Genomic DNA, 16,349 nt, shown 5'->3' with positions numbered 1-16,349 from the left:
GTTTTAAGCATATGTAGGGACGATCGTGACATAATTAATTTAGCTAGTTTTAAAATTATAAAGGTGTTACAGAGTCAGACATTAATTGAGCTATTCTTCAGTCATTTTGGTGTGTAAATAAATGGTTAATTCATGGTTTATTTTTAATCATTTTATTCTTAGTTTGTATGCATATCATCTCGTTTGACAACGTCAACAAGCCATACAAGTTTCCTGAAAGACCAAACTCAGGATGAAAAACCCTTACCCCAAAAGCACGTCTGCTGCCGGAAGATCCGGAGAGCGACTTTAAGTTGCCAGATTGGCTTATAGTTCCAATAAACTAATTAAAACTTTTTTTTGGAAAGTCTTCTGGTGACTTGAGCATCCGCAACAATTATTGCACATTATAGAACATTGCATTCATTTTAACACTTCAGTACCATTTTATTGTGACAGACATATCGGCCCCAGTTTCCCTGAATATGGGCTTTACAATAAAAACCTGGCAACCCACATCACATTAGCAGCGAGCAGTGGCCTAGCTTGGCATAGCTACTTCTGCGATTTCGCTTGCACACAGAAGAAAAGGGCCTCTTACGCATTTAAACCGTGTTTCGGGATTATGTCGGTAAGTATCTTCACATACGCGCCTCCCAGACATACGTGATCGGAGGTAACCTTTTCGAAATTTTGCGATGAGTTGACGATTTTGTTCATGGATTGTTTCGCTTAAAGATGGCGATTAGCAGTGGTTAGCTTAGCGAGCCAGTTGTTGCTAATATCTGGTGGAGGTATGAATGACGGGACAGGATGTTTTTAGCTGCTTTGAAAACGTGTTCATTTGCTGGCTGTTTATCTTGTAAAACGAGTGAATTCTCGGGACAGTGTATTTACATAGATCCACGTTGCTACCTCGTTTTATCTATTAATGTGACGATGCAGTGTTGCCAATGGCTTTATGTAACGCTATTCTTTTGTTTCTTTGAGCATCTGAATCCCCGAAACGGCTGTGTATATCGACTTTTGTGCTTAGCTACTCTGACAATCTTAAGATTTTCTCATGGATTTATATACATAATGAGAATATGCCAATTGATCATTGAGCACAACACCGGTATAGTTAAGGCTATCTCGTTCTATTTGTTTATAGTTGTTTGTTTATTTATTTAAAACTTCATTAGACCATTGGCCACTAATCGCTCGCAATTTTAAGAGAATCTTATTATTACTCTATTATGTTGATCTTCAACCTCGGAGCCTCGGAAATTAAGGTCCTACCCAAGAGATAGAATATATATAAACACACACACACGAGATTTTCAGTTCTATTGACATCACTAACATGTGTGCCACTATGCAACAGATCAGAACTAAAAAAAACAGTAATTACAAAACTGTAGGAGTTAATTAAACACTAAATTGGGAAAGTACTGAGGTCCTTAAATTCAATCTTTGCTGTATACAACTTTCAAAGTTTTTTTGGTGGGATAAATCACGACTTCATCATGTTTTGTCTCATGTGATTTCACCTGTACATTCTTTTCAGGCAAGTGACAACGACTCAGTCGACTTGTCCAGAACCGACTCACCAGAACATCAGAGAAAAAAGCACAACATGGACTCGTCTCGGTCTCCGAGAAGCTCCAAACACCATCATTCGCGGTCAAGGTCGCGCTCCAGGGATCGAAAACGTTAGTATTCCTTACCACACACGTAGATAATTATTATGTTGCGACTCATGTGTTGGCGTAACACATCAAAACTGTCTCGGTTAAATTAAACGTTAAGCAGGAGCAGGCTGTTAGTGATGCGTAACTTCACATCAACATGTAGCGGTTTGACTTGAGATTCTCATTAAAAGGCCTAACTGGTCATATTCTTTTTCTTTTTTTTTTAAATCCCATGTGTAAGGTGCTACTACCCTGGGAATTATGTTTTTGTTTTTTTTGGTTTGTTTGTTTGGTTTTTTTTAGCATTGGGTTTGTTGTGTAACAGATTTGTTTCTGTTGACCAATTTCATGAATTTTCTCTCTTTTTGGTATTTCCAGGTGACAGAAAAAACAGACGGAGTCGCAGCAGGAGTAAAGAGGTAACTAAGACATTTCTTTTTTTTTTTCTTTCTTTTTAAAAAAAAATTTGAAACACTTATGTCATTTTAAAGACCTTAGGTTGTATTCGTTGTTAGTATTAGGTCGAGGTGAGTATGTCTTTTTAGGCTAGTCTTGTTACGATAGGGAAAGACGTAGCTGCCTGGGGGCTTAATCACATGGAAATGGTCCTACTTTTGCCCCACTTATACTCACATGTCTCAGTGGAAGCTTGTGACCTTGGATATATGTCATTATTTGTTACCATATTTAATGGTAATGAGTAGTTGTTTATTATTATTTTGTTAAATCCTGTGTATAGATCACATGATAACATTTCTACAATAAATCATACTCAGCGTGCTAATGCACGAAGACACTGAACAGAAGACCCTGCTGACATAACAAAATAATATGCCTCCTACTGGGACAGGTAACTATCTGCCATTCAAACTCTTATTTGTTTCACATTGTTTGTAGGAAAGCTGCCATTAACTCTTGCATCTCTTGCAGTTTGGGATGGGCACAATGAATGTAATTTTACTTTAAAATTAATTCAAGCAGAAATTCATGAGAAGCTGTATGAAGTAAGTTTTTAATGCCCATCCCGTCTTCAACCTCTCTGTTCACAATTTTCAAAGTATTTTGTTCGCAGTGAACTGTTGCTTGTTCTAAATGGACAAGTTTGCATGCACACTATTGAAATTATTGAGAGGCTCCAAACATGAGGCTTTGGCTTCTGTCAGTGCAGCCAAACGCAGAGAAGCCCACACAGTGCCATGATGCTCTGAGAATAACATATTTGGAAATGGGTCTGAAGTGAGAATTTATCTCTTTTTCAGTGTAAGCCATGGTACTAACTCTTTTTGTTGCACTATTTTCCTGAAAGAGACAACTTCTTCTTAAAACAGGCACGAAGGAGGGACTCCGAGAAGCCATCGAAATCACACAGAAAAACAGACGAGCGGCTCGAGCAGGAGAGGCTTTCGGCTGAAAACGGAGAGGAGCGATCTCGGCGGAAGGAGAGGAAGTCCTCGAGAGGCCGGAGCTTGTCCAAGTCGCACTCGAGAGAGAGGTTCGTCTGCTCATTATAGAAAACATCGTCCAGCAGATCGACTATGTATTTAAGTGGCTACACGATGCCTCGGTTTTGTAGGTTGAATACATTCATTTAGTCAACCAGCCATTTTCTTACTTATTAATTTCAAGTAGCAATGGGACCGACTTGAAATAGATGAAATAAGATTCACTTTTCTTGTCTTTTTTTTTTCAGAAAGCACCACAGCAGAAGCAGGGACAAACGCCGATCGCGATCACGCAGCCGGGACAAGAAGAAGAAGGCTCGCTCTCGCTCCGGTTCAAGAACCAAGCATCGGCATCACAGCAGGAGTCGCAGTAAGAGCAGGTGGGCTCACGAAGAACATTGTTTCTGTGTCGTCAACAGGTTCCTGAATGTTCTTTTTGTTTTGTTTGTTTGCAAGTATGCTTTTGTGATTTTTCTTCTTCGTGTTTGTCAAGGGAGCGGAAAAAAAGAACGGAAAAAGTGCGGCGGAAGAGTCAAAGCCGGGCTGTAAATCCACCTGCCTTCCGGGGCAGAAACACAGCCATGGACGCACAGGAGGCGCTGGCCAGAAGGTGAGGCAGCAGCTTCAACACCTTTTTTTATAGAAGTGATTGCAGAGAACTTTAGAAAGAGACATTGCTAAATGTTAATATTGTGTTTGAGGAAACTCATAAAAGATACATGAATCCAAGTGGAATTATACAGTTTAGGTTCAGACCAAATGAGATGTTTGCGCTATTATCATTTGCTATTTGATAGTTTTTTGAGCATGGTGTGTTTTTTGTTAGCTTTTTTTAAACCTGTAATGGTCTTTTTCTTTTCTTTTTTTTACTTCCAGATTGGAGAGGGCAAAGAAACTACAGGAGCAGAAGGAGAAGGAAATATTTGAAAAGCAGCAGCAGCAACAACAGGAGATAGCTGCTGGTATGTTCTGCTTTATGCTCTTCAGACATAAGAAAACCGATGTAAAAGGTCACTGGCTTTATACACACATGCATCTATTGCATTGGGATTTAAATGAACCAGAAGAATACATTTCTGCTTTCGAGAGAGAAGGAAAAAGTCAATATTTAACATGGTGAGGAAGTAGCAGGAATGTTTATTGAGAGGCACAGATGGAGGCAGCGCTGCAGGTCACGGTGTAGCTGTTCAACATGTCGGTGGTGAACGTTCCCGGTTATTTTTTGCATAGCTGCCATTTCTGCTTCTGATCTCAGACGTTAGATCATCGTGTGTGGTTCTGTGCATATCTGTACGTGTGTTTGCAGTAGAACATAAACAAGCTTTTACTATGCAGTGTTAACGGTGCACTCTTGATCTGATTATCTGCGTTCAGATGCTTATCGACGTGATTTTGAAGACCTCACCTAATCTTTCTTTCTCAAACAAGCTCAGTTTAGTTACATCCATATTCTATCTACAGTTGCAGCCCCCATTGCAGCTGCAGCTGCTGCCGCCGCCGCCATCTCAAACCCCACCCTCAACGTGGCAGCCCTCCTGGCATCCGGGACGCAGGTCACTCCTCAGATCGCTATGGCAGCTCAGATGGCGGCTCTTCAAGCGAAGACTCTGGCGGAGACTGGGATCGCTGTGCCCAGCTACTACAACCCATCGGCCGTCAACCCCATGAAGTTTGCAGAGCAGGAGAAAAAGCGGAAAAAGCTATGGCAGGGAAAGAAAGAAGGGGTAGGAGTTTTATTTTTTATTTTTTTTTTATGTGTTGCTGCTTATCAGTATTCATGCAGGAAAGCTTCAAAATACACTCTTCATAAAAAGTTTTTTTTTCCTTTAGGACAAATCCCAGACAGCTGAGCTGTGGGAAAAACTCAACTTTGGAAACAAGGACCAAAATGTAAAATTCCGTAAACTCATGGGTATTAAAGTAAGTATGATCATGTCGCTTTACTGGCTCAGTTAAAATTCAGCGCAAAACACTTCATGAAGGCTCACATCTTTGCAGGGAGACGACGAAACAGAAGTTTCCAAACCACTGAACGACGAAGGCCTGAGGACTCTTCAGAAGCAGGAGGAAATGTTCCGGAACCTGGACGTCCAGTACGAGATGGCTCGGTCTCAGACTCATACTCAGAGGGGGATGGGCCTCGGCTTCACCTCCTCGTTCTCACGGGGAATGGATTCTATCTAGTGTCAAATGCTGGCCGTCTTTGCCTCTCATCCAATCGTCAAGGACTACCAATTCATCGCCAGCTCTCAGGCTTGCATGGATGTTGCTTTCAATCTGTAACTTATTTATAGACAAAAGGTCTCATATGTTTGAACATGTAAATAGCCAGATGCTGAGTCGGTCTCAGTGGCGATTTAATCTGTACATCTTCGGAAAGAAGCATCAATGTGACGGGACGATGCTTGATAATTAGATATTTGTTTTGAATACTGTGGTAGCTTTTTTAAGAAAAAATCCCAAGAAAACCAGGCAACCCCACAATATATATTGATATGTGATTGTTTGAACATAAAATGAATATGATGTGGATCAAGTGAACACTGTTTACATCCATTTTGAAAAAAAAAAAAGGCATTCTACATCAATGTAGCGTTGTCTGGGAAGTTTCACTTCTCCTGACTGAACAAGAATAAACAAACCGTGGGTTGTTCACACATGTCGTCTTCTGGGCTGCCATGGAGGTACTTGTGTGGATTCATTGTTTCAAAGTGTTCCAAAATAAAATAGTTTTGTCATTAAAAAGGCCTTTCATACGTCAACGCATCATGTTGGGCAACGAGATGAACCATGCATCCGTCTTATACAGGAAGTTATTCCACTGTACTGTTATGGGTTGTGGTGTTTGTGCTAATCCCAGCTGTCAAAAGGGTGAAGGCGGGATGCACTCCAAACATCTACGGACAATTGAAGGTCATCAATTGACCTTGTGAGGACATTTTTGGAATATTGGTGGAAATCGAGGTAAATTGAGAAGAACCTCTGCACGCGCTTCCACACCGAAAGAGCTGGTCAGATTCAGACCCACAATTTTCTACAAAGAAATCGATTAGTTTTAGGTGTAATGACGAGCTTTAATGTCAAACCAAAAGTGTGACGTGTTCACGGATTTAAAATTAAAAGCCTCTTAACGCGCACAAGGAGAGAAGTGTTTGTTTGTTTTGTTTTTTATTGCCAGTGGACCTCAACAGCAGGTAGCGGTCACTTTATACAGCATCTTAAACTGGAGAAAAACAAATCAGCCATTCAACCATTAAAAAAAACTACTTGTGATGCAAAGTTAAAGCATATGTCCATAAATGCAGTCTGTCGGGAGAAAAACCACCAGGTGAGGTGCTGTATGGGATTTGAGGTTTATTTACAGATAAGACTGGAGTACAGTACATGAGCGACACCGGTGATGAGGTTGTGGTTGGCAAACTCGAGGATGAGGAGCAAAATGGGGTATTCACTGTGTCTCTTCTCCAGGGAGGACTCCTCGCTTAAGCCCATCCAGTGGAGCAGCAGCGTTCGCATGGCTTCGGGGAAGAGCTCTGCGGCCAGCTCCTCTGCGGGCGGCAAGTCACTGATTCGCTCGATGTGCTGAACCTTGAAGCCCTCCACTTTCTGGCTGATGCTGCTGTTGGCTGTGTGAAACTGCCGCCCGAGCCAACGTCCCACGCGGCTGAGCAGAGAGCTGGAGTACGCGGGGCCCCACTCCTTGGCTTCCAGCAGGGCCAGCACGGTTTCAGTCGCCTGCTCTTCTTCGAGATTCCCATTTATGTACCGATCGATGTTTTCTAAAAGCAGCAGCACCGTCTTCAGCAGCTCTGTGCAGGTCACGGGTTCAGAGGAGAATTGCTCATCCAAGCGGTGCAGTTTGTGTCTCACGGAGGATACAGCCAGCTGACCTTGCTCAGTTTGTAGACTCGGCCTGGGGGAAGAACAGTAATCGTGATCCGCTGATGTGATGGCTGTGTCAGTGCCCTCTTGTTCCTCGGGGTTCTTGTCAACCTGCCGACAAGGCGGTGACATTTCCGTCCTCGTTTCTGTAGGACACAGGTCCGCCTGCACGCTCAGGCTGTAACTCATATTCAGGGGGCTGTCATTAATCTGTGATTTCCAGACATCCTAGAGAGAGATAAATATCTTTAAAAACTTGTAAGAAAGATGCAGCTGTGCTGATAACAAAGACCAATACATAATCACAATATGACTTGCCTGTAGGTTCTCCAGGACCGCGAGCTGTTCTTGCTTACTGTAGATATCAAAGGCAACTCGAAAAAGTCCTTGAATACTGTAGAACCAGAGGCTGTTATTTGTTGCTGGTACCTTCAAACCATGGAACCTGAATCCTGGAGTGAAGGGGGGGATAATAGCATAGTTAATGTGCACACACCTTCTAAAGCCCGGGAAACTAACAGCTGACATGTTTTCTTGACATCCATGCTACAAAACACCACATCATGATAAACAGGTTGGCCTCGAGATTCTGTAGAGCTGTGAGAAACATTTACTGGAATCCAGTGTGCTGGAGACGGTAACTACGATATGGGAGCTTTTGAGAACCAGTGTTGGAGAATCGTTGTGCACTGTATGCGACTGCATGGTTTATTCTGCTGTTTATGAGAAGAGCTGATTCATTTCTCCTCAATATTTACTGCATGTTGAAAAGGGCTCAGAGTAAACTATACTATACACAAGATGGTTTTTTTCTTAGGTATGACCTATATGCGCTTAAATCTATCTTAATATATTTTCCATATTTTGCAGGGCACCCAGCTGACTGTGGGTGAAGGTAGGGTAAACCCAGGATGGGTTGCTAGTCCACTGCAGGGCAAACATAGAAAGACACACATTTACACCTACGGTCAATACCTAAAATGTATAATGTTTATGGACTGTGCGAGACAAACCATGAATAAACATGCAAAGAACCCGCACCCCCTCGAAATTAGATAACTATTTTAAAATATAGAAATTACATTCAAAAGAGGATTTGAAGCAAAAGCTGCAGAAGACAAACGGAGCTAATCTCCAGGTGTAACACCTACAGACAATAATAAGACTGAAGAAAAGGTTATTGGTATTGCTGCCTGCTTGCTTTCTGTGCTTATGAGTAAACACATTTCAAGATGTGCACTTAATGAAGACTGGGACAGCATTCAACATTTAAAAAGGCCAAACCAACCCATTCCCTGTGTCATTCATGAAGCTATGACACTGTGGAGTGTTTATAGATTATTAGGTATAGCTATTCCTCAATAGGTATTTCACCTGATGAAAATTGTATTTTTGTCGCAAGTCCTTTCTTGGCAAGCTTGGCGTGGTATCTGGGATGGTTCTCTGTTCGGATGTCAGTGTTGAAAAGGACATCAGCTCCCAAATACAGAGGAATCGCTGCTTCCTGAAACAGCAATGGCAACAATTCAACCATTTAACAGTGAAACCTCAACAATTGGCCAGTGGCGTGTGGTGGGATTCAGATGTTTGATTTGAAATGACGGAGTTTGGCCAAAGTATTGTGGGAACCTGCACGTGTCTCACCTTGTCGGGACTCTCCGTCAGCCTGAACGACGTCAAGTTCACTAAGTAAATAAAGCGGATTTTCCGTGAACCACCGTCACACTGCGGGAAGGTCAGGTGGGTGGTGGAGCCGCTGGACATTGCTGGAACCAAATCAGGCGTCTAACCACGTTGCATATCTTTGATTTCTCCAAGAAACTCTAAATATTTCTACACAACAAGAGACTGACCGAAAGAAACAAACGAGGCGGCTCTGCCGTACACATATTGGCGAGTGTATTCCCTGAGCTCTGTCTGTCAGTGCAAAGAAGCGAAAGAGAAAGAGAAACTAAATAACCTATAAACTGACCAACTGAATACATATGTATAACATTTATTGAATATCTGACGTCAAAGGCAATGTCAGTGAATGTTCAACATTGTGCAAACATATTCACAATATTAAAAGAAAACAAGTCTATAGTGCGCCATTCAAGCACAGGGCGATTCAAAGTGCTTTGCAATGATTTGAAACTGCAATGAATTGACACGATGTTTTACGACTGTGAGGTTCATTGTGATTAAATTTTTTTTTAGCGATTATAGAAGAAAATACCCATGGAAAACCCTGTAAAACAACGCAATGGGCTTCAAAAACTTCGAAACCTTTTGTGATTGTGACGTCTACCACCACGTGACCACCAACGCGCGACCAATGAGCGCACAGAGACGTCGAATTGACCTGTGAACTCCCGTCATGCACTTTGCAGAGGGGCGCAGAAATGGCGGAGGTTGATTTTGGAGACAGTGAGCTGTTTGAGCAGCTTGATGACTCGGTCCCGGCCGTTCCAAAACATATCCGCTTCACGGAAGATGACGATGAGATGCAGGACGAGACGAGCCAGCTGCGAACCAGACTGGGGGAGTTTGACGAGCACATCCAGCGACTCTCTGAAGAGAATATCCTTGGTGCCGTGTTAGCCTGGTAGCATTAACTGACATCGGCTCGTCCGTCTGTGATCAAAACATAAACTGCAGTTGTCTGCCTTAAGAGCCTCGTTCACACTGCAGGGAAATGCGACCCAAATCTGATTTTTGTCTCACGAGTGACTCATATCCGACGTGTTTTGTAGCCGCGTGAAAGCTCTAAATTTCGATTTATTTCACAATAGACACAGGCCTGAGTAATATCTGGTACAAATTCAGATATTTTTCTACATGAAACTGTTCGTCATTGACATGAGACTGGCGTCATAGATAAGCGCCGCAGAAGATGGCTCGGCCAAAATGTTAAAAGCTGGTTTCTATTTTTCCTCATTCTTCTTCTTTCCCTCTTCATGTTGCCTAGATTTTGTCGCTATTTAACAACCACTTGAAAATGGATAATCACCCGCTGACCAGTGTTGCCAGACAGGGCTGCTATCCCCCAATTAGGGAGCCAGATTCTCTGACCTTTTATGTTCGTTTTGTGTATTTCTGTGTTTATGGCAGGTTCTTTATTACACATATAATAGTTTAACAGTGTTTTTTTTTTTTTTACATGATTTCTACATAGGTTGAGGTTTGGGCTGGTTTGTATTGAGGTGTGTGGGTTATACGTTGTTTAGACTAGAAAAACAGTCCACTCTCGGGCCGAAACCCTCATCCGATCATGTTCACACAGCATCAAACGAGATCTCCTTTTGTCTGCTGAAAGAAACAACAAAAATCTTGATTTTTTTTTTTTTTTTTTTTTTTCATTTTCAGCTTTATTCAACCTTCAGCAGCCTTCAACACTCACACTTCTTGTTTTATTATTATTTTCCGGCTGTTTTTTTTAGAGCGTACAGTTGGGAGCACTATTAGGAATATGGACACAAACAAACAAACATCAGAACATGTGAAAAGTTCGGGAGTTGTGTGTTGTAGCTAGCCCATTTTCGAATAAATCGCAAAAAACTGGGGAAAAACATCCCATACAAAGTCGATGGGAGAGCCTCTCTTCTCCTCTCCTCTCCATGGCAACATACAAAGATGATGGGGGATGCAGTGGGCACACAACATTTTTTGTGGAATTTTCTAGTGTAACATTTGTTTCTGCACCTCTGTATTTTTTTCTTAATTGTCAGCTCACATAAGGTTTTGCGGAGGAAGCTGAACGTCTTGACACATCCAAGGTGAACATAAAAATGTTGTTATGCTCGTTTCTGAATTAATCTCCCAGATTAACTAACCCTTTATGTTCCTCTGACATTGCAGCGGGATCACAATGGGAGACGTAAACCTCGACGGACCGCTTCTGCAGGTCCTCTATGCAAACAACAGCATATCAAAGTAAGTCAACAATCCGGTGGGCTTACATGTGCTCATGGACACGTGAGGTTTATGTCACTTGGCCGCACGTTACTATTGGCTGCACATCCAGGATATGATTCTTTATTTCACTAAATCTGAAAGGTGTTGCACTGGATTAAGATCAAGCAGCTGCTGGGAGTTTTACCGTTACCAACACATTACATTTTTTGTCATCCTCAATCAGTCGGACATTCTCTTGCCTTTGGCATGACCAAGGCATTTTCTCCCAGGAAAATAATGCTCATCAGATGTTTTCTGCTTCAGATCATTAATTTTGTATAAATTCCCGATATAATTATGACTGGAAACAATCCCTGTGTACCCAGGCAGTGTCGTCAAGAAATCGAAGAAAGCATCTGCAGTCTGATTTCAAAGCACAAGATAGCAGCCCAAGTACAGAAGAAATCCTCATTTCATGTTAAACCCCAGGTATATATGCACAGTCTGCTTTAATGTGATTTAATGTTTGGATTTGTCTATTTTAAAACAATCATCTATTGTCCTGTATGAAGAATTCAGCTTTTGCTCTTGAAGAACATCCAGAGAAGCAGGCCCTCAGTACTGTGAGAACAACAACAGAAGCCTTCAAAGTGAGTATTTCTTGTTATTTGTCAGTTTGTTGCACACTGTCTTGTAACATTGACAATGTTTTTGTTTTAATTGCTATGTAAACTTTGGTTATTAATATATTTTTGTTTGCGTTATTTGCTTTTTAGGTTGTTGGCAGTGTGTTATATTTCACTACATTCAGTATTGACACACTGGGACAGCCTTTAGTGAATGAAAACCCACAGATGACTGATGGATGGGACATTCCAGCGTATCTTTTATCATTGTTGAATTTTTAGACCGTCACTGTCTTGGGATCAGTGTTTTATGTAGCTGTTATCAATGAGAATGTTTTGATTCATAAAAGCCCTTTAAAAAAAAAAGTCCAGTGTATTTTAGGACTTTCTTCCCAAGGGTGAAGAATTATTTTTTGAATGCTGCGAGGACAGATATACATTCCTTCACTGTTACAAAGCTATCACCAGATTTTCAACCAAGTCATTGGAATAGATGGGCAGGAGATAGAAATGAAAGACAAAAGGTAAGAATAATATATTACAATACGAATGTCGTTTTGTTTCCTCTTTCCCTTCACAGCCTTAGTTTGCTGTCCGACACACATAATATGCAATGATTTTATAATGCAAAGGGGTTTTTTTCTGATTCCGTTTATTTCAGACCCAAGTCCATGTGTTTCAACTGTGGTTCCAGCAGTCATCAGCTCAGAGATTGTCCCAAGGTATGGCTGACGGTTCATTAATGTGAAGTTAACTAAAACTTCCACGATTAACGTCTTACGTTTTATGCATTCTTACTTTCGTAGCCCAAGGACATGGCTGCAATTAATGAGCGGAGAAAGGAATTTAATCAGAACAGCCAGGCTGGGCTGGGTAACCAGCGATACCATGCTGAGGTGGAAGAGCGGTTTGCTAAATACAAGCCTGGAGTCATGAGGCAAGATCTTGTATCTGAACATAACATGAATTGGTCACTTTACAAAAAGATTCAGGCATATTGCATTTCACATGTGTGTAATCACATATAGCTTGTATATACACACATACATATCCATATAAATACACCCTTTTGATAATATAAATAAATAAATTATAGCTTATGAAATAATCAGAGAAAATGGATTATCTATATTTAAGTATACCCACACACTTATAAACATACATACCTTGTGTATTTAATTAACATGCCTGAAAAGGTATTATCTAATGTACCTAAAGGTGTTTATCAGTTCACATGTATTTATTGTGCCTTGTTTTTGACAGTGAGGAGCTGCTGGCAGCACTGGGGATTGATGGGAAGACTCTTCCTCCTCTAATTTATCGAATGAGGCAGCTTGGCTACCCACCAGGGTGGCTGAAAGAGGCAGAGATGGAGAACTCTGGCTTATCGCTCTATGATGGAAATGGTAAGCTCTGCAATAAAATTGTGAGTTCAAACCATCATTGAACTGTTGGAAATAAATCACACAATGACAAAATGTATTTTCAAGGTATGCGACTAGTTTAAAAACACTTAAATGGCCTAAACATTTCTGAATTTACAGCTGTTTTTGTTTATAATATGTACACTCAGATTCTCAGAACACAGAAAAGTGTAGCTCTTACCAAGCAAATCCTCGAAATGGCGAAAAAGTGTTGAAAGTTTGATATTTTTTTGATCATGGATGAAAATCGGACTGAATAGCTTGATTCTTTTTAAGAATATGATGTTTCAATAAACGCACGGACACTGCATTCACACAATCGTCTGTGTTTTTTCTCTAATTTGCAGGCTCAAATGACAACAACGGCAACTCGCAAAGCGTGACCTATGATGTTTCCAAGCTGGTGGAGTTTCCAGGCTTCAATGTACCTGCACCACACAAAATGAAAGATGTGAGAACAACATTTTCTTTCTAAATCGCTTAAATGTTGCTTATTCCAGAATTTCTGTGCTTTCAAAATAAGTCATTTACATAAAAAAGTGGCACCTTTTGCCACTAATTTAATTGTTTTATTTGTTTCACTCTTGCAATCCTTCAAATCACCATATTTATTTCTATTTTGAAACATCCAGGAGTTCATGCATTATGGGTCAATTCCGATGCAGAGCAGTCACCAGAAGCAAAACTACTCCACTTACCTGTCCAACTTTCAAACGGTAACCAAAGTCTCTGTGGCTCTATTTGTCTCTCAAAGCATGTGCTCTTTTAAGGTGTTTTGGTAGTCAGCAAACTTTCTGGTTTCCGCGGGTCATCCTCAAGTAATCCGAGTATTCGTTACTCCTTGTACCACTTTGACATTCTACTGAAATGGATTCCGCTTGAGTTGGCTGTTCACTGATCAGATGTCTGGCGGCTTGGCCCGAAGGTTGCAGATTCACTCGTTTGTGTCTCTCAGAAATATACTTTTCCACTCTTACATCTCCAGGAAGCAGTCACTGTTCTGGATGCTATTTCTGGATGCTTTTTCTCTGAGAGGGACCTGCGATCACTGTTTGAAATAGGGTCATTGCCTGTGCTTCTTCTTCCGCAGCCTGGTGCCAACAGTAATAAGAGACAGCAAGAGTCTGACTCATCTCCACAGCAGAGAAAGAAGATTAAATGTAGCCCTGACCAGAACTCTGACATGGATATTGAGTCAGGTAGTTGTTCATTTTGCTCAATTTCTTTTTTTGTAGGTATGCCCTTATGCATCTCAAATGCCCTTTTATAGAATTTACCCTTAACATAAATGCAATTTCACTGTTGCCTAAATGGCACAAGCAGTGACATCAGACTCTATGCCACAGCAGACTCCAGTTATTACAGCACTGTGGTAGTATGTCAGGAAGTACCAATAAATAGAATGTATTTAAGAAGTGTGATAACTGACAGTAAATACAGAGGCAAATAGTCACATTCTGCAGCGTATGGACATCAGACAGCAGCCTGTCACGAAGTCATTTAATCAATCATTTATAGCGTCTTCTGCGCAGATCAATGCATTTTAAAGTACTGCAAACATATTTGACAAAAAAATCTGAAGTAAAAACATTACAAGTAAGGAGGAAAAGACAAGAAAATCAATGTTGGATAAAATCAAAATTGAGTCAACTGTCTGATTTGAAAATTAGGAAATACGAAAACAAGGCTAATAAACATTTAAACCCTAAAGCAACTTAGTAGAGCTCTCACAGTGTTGTTGGTTTTTTTTACCTATTCCATAAAGTCCTTTAACATTATCAGGTACTGAATCGACCAGTTGAGCTTAGTAAAACACAAATTCATAAATCTATTGAGGTCTGTTTTTTTGTTTTTTTTAATATACATGTCTAAGCATTTGATTTTTGCCGAATCTCTAGATCCAGGCACACCTTATATCCACGGCCATGGGGACTTCCAGTTCCAACCACCTCTGCCCCCTGGCTCTCCCTGCTTCAGTTCACCACCTCCGTTACCTCATGGCACTCCTCCTGCTACGCCCACTCCCCCACCTCTGCCTCGAGGCACACCTCCGCTCACGCCCAAAAACGGCTCTCCGGCCCCGCACGGGCGAAACTGGACTGTGGTGGATGAGATTCCTGCGGAAATCGAGGACGACCGGACGTTGGAAGAGCTGGAGGAGCAGCAGCGACTGATCTGGGCAGCGCTAGAAAACGCAGACACCGCGACCAACAGTGACTGCGACACTCCGGCAGGGGGAACACCTGCACCCAGTTCATCGAGCGTTTCCACGCCCGCACACGTGGACACGGAATCGGAAGAGGTCGACGAGGCAGCAGACACGATGACGCCCGCGGAGCCCTGTGACGGCGGGAACGTCCAGAAGGAACTGGGAGTTGAGGAGGTTCTCTCTCCAAGTGCTGAGCCTGTTAAAGTTGAGGACGACAGTCCTCAGAGCCCTGAGCCGGTCAAATCCCACGACGACACCCCGCGGAGTTCCGATTCAATCCATTGCCTGGAGGATAGTCCGCAGAGCCCTGACGCAGCTGATGCTCATCAGGAAGGTGAAGACTGTGATCATCCCGAAAATGAAGCCAAGGTCGGGGCCGTCCCTCACCGCAGCAAGTTTGCGGCTGGTATCGTTCCCTTTGAAGACACACCGGAGTTCACCGAAGTCGCTGAAGCGACAGGGACTTACCTTCGGATCAGAGACTTACTGAAAAGCTCCCCTCGAAGTTTGGCAAAAAAAAAATGAAAATGCCTCTTGATTTATAACATATTTCTTTCAGCAAAAACTTGTGTTTTTGTCCTAATTTTCTTTTTTTAGAACTTGGAATCAATTTTTTTTTGTGTGTACAGACTGTAAACATACAATGACAGAAGTCTTTCTATAGACGCTGCCACAGCATTGAATTTGACCAGTTAGTATCTGATTTTTTTGTAGCACCTGTACTATTTGGGCTTGTTTTTATTTTTTTTAAATATATTTTTGGTTAAAATAACTTCCGATTTTATTCTTGTAATATGGCTTCCTTAATTTTTACCCTCACTTGAATGCTCTGCAATGAATAAACATTCTTGCTCCAGTGTATTAGTTTGTATGCTTTTTGAGTAACACATTGACTTTACTGGAATTTGACCAAACATTTGATGCAATGTTTTACAATTACAAAGAATATATTCCTTTGGAGAGAAGATTTAATCCACTGACTTGAGGATTTAGAGGTGTCTTGAACATAAAATTCCCATTGCCTATAAATATATAGGCCAATGTGCAGTTGGCATTTTGGATTGAAAATAATCAATTATTCAGGAATATACTTCACAAAATGAAATATATTTTCTAAGCACTTTAAGGTCATGCCTTAAGGTGGAAATGGAAAGTAGAGAAAAAGACCCAACAAATACTTGAACGACAGTGATGTAAAATGACATGCACATACATGCATGCTTAGCATTCATCCACCT

General features: G+C 41.4%; 3 protein-coding genes across 3 annotated transcripts; 2 read left to right on the top strand and 1 right to left on the bottom strand.

The window, feature by feature from the left end:
• Positions 1-515: 515 nt before the first annotated feature.
• rsrc2 (arginine/serine-rich coiled-coil 2) lies at positions 516-6,160 on the top strand. Its single transcript, XM_080499739.1, has 10 exons — positions 516-610; positions 1,529-1,673; positions 2,031-2,071; positions 2,981-3,144; positions 3,343-3,474; positions 3,588-3,704; positions 3,971-4,056; positions 4,556-4,818; positions 4,925-5,014; positions 5,093-6,160. The coding sequence occupies exons 1-10, from the start codon at positions 605-607 to the stop codon at positions 5,276-5,278; spliced, it is 1,230 nt and encodes a 409-aa protein (XP_080355865.1). The 5' UTR covers positions 516-604; the 3' UTR covers positions 5,279-6,160.
• A 288-nt stretch (positions 6,161-6,448) lies between these two features.
• On the bottom strand, positions 6,449-8,778 carry LOC308131936 (uncharacterized protein; the record flags this gene model as incomplete). Its single annotated transcript, XM_080498840.1, has 4 exons — positions 8,621-8,778; positions 8,351-8,480; positions 7,295-7,428; positions 6,449-7,204 (listed from the first exon to the last, which is right to left on the bottom strand). The coding sequence occupies exons 1-4, from the start codon at positions 8,738-8,740 to the stop codon at positions 6,449-6,451; spliced, it is 1,140 nt and encodes a 379-aa protein (XP_080354966.1). The 5' UTR covers positions 8,741-8,778.
• Positions 8,779-9,360: 582 nt separating this feature from the next.
• zcchc8 (zinc finger, CCHC domain containing 8) lies at positions 9,361-15,938 on the top strand (the record flags this gene model as incomplete). Its single annotated transcript, XM_080499875.1, has 14 exons — positions 9,361-9,541; positions 10,695-10,734; positions 10,817-10,891; positions 11,239-11,341; positions 11,425-11,502; positions 11,629-11,732; positions 11,937-12,002; positions 12,140-12,200; positions 12,285-12,415; positions 12,742-12,884; positions 13,250-13,353; positions 13,535-13,618; positions 13,993-14,101; positions 14,801-15,938. The coding sequence occupies 14 exons, from the start codon at positions 9,361-9,363 to the stop codon at positions 15,634-15,636; spliced, it is 2,115 nt and encodes a 704-aa protein (XP_080356001.1). The 3' UTR covers positions 15,637-15,938.
• Positions 15,939-16,349: the final 411 nt, after the last annotated feature.

This window comes from Blennius ocellaris (assembly GCF_963422515.1).
Source record: "Blennius ocellaris genome assembly, chromosome: 7".
NCBI classification, from domain to species: Eukaryota; Metazoa; Chordata; class Actinopteri; order Blenniiformes; family Blenniidae; genus Blennius; species Blennius ocellaris.
The sequence above is the reverse complement of the archived record's forward strand: the minus strand, read 5'-3'. Positions and strand labels throughout refer to the sequence as shown.

Bases quoted from the DNA above. Each gene is read 5' to 3' on its own strand.
- rsrc2 (XM_080499739.1), top strand. The intron at 1,674-2,030 runs GTTAGTATTCCT...TGGTATTTCCAG, and splicing joins GCGCTCCAGGGATCGAAAAC to GTGACAGAAAAAACAGACGG. The intron at 3,475-3,587 runs GTGGGCTCACGA...GTGTTTGTCAAG, and splicing joins AGGAGTCGCAGTAAGAGCAG to GGAGCGGAAAAAAAGAACGG.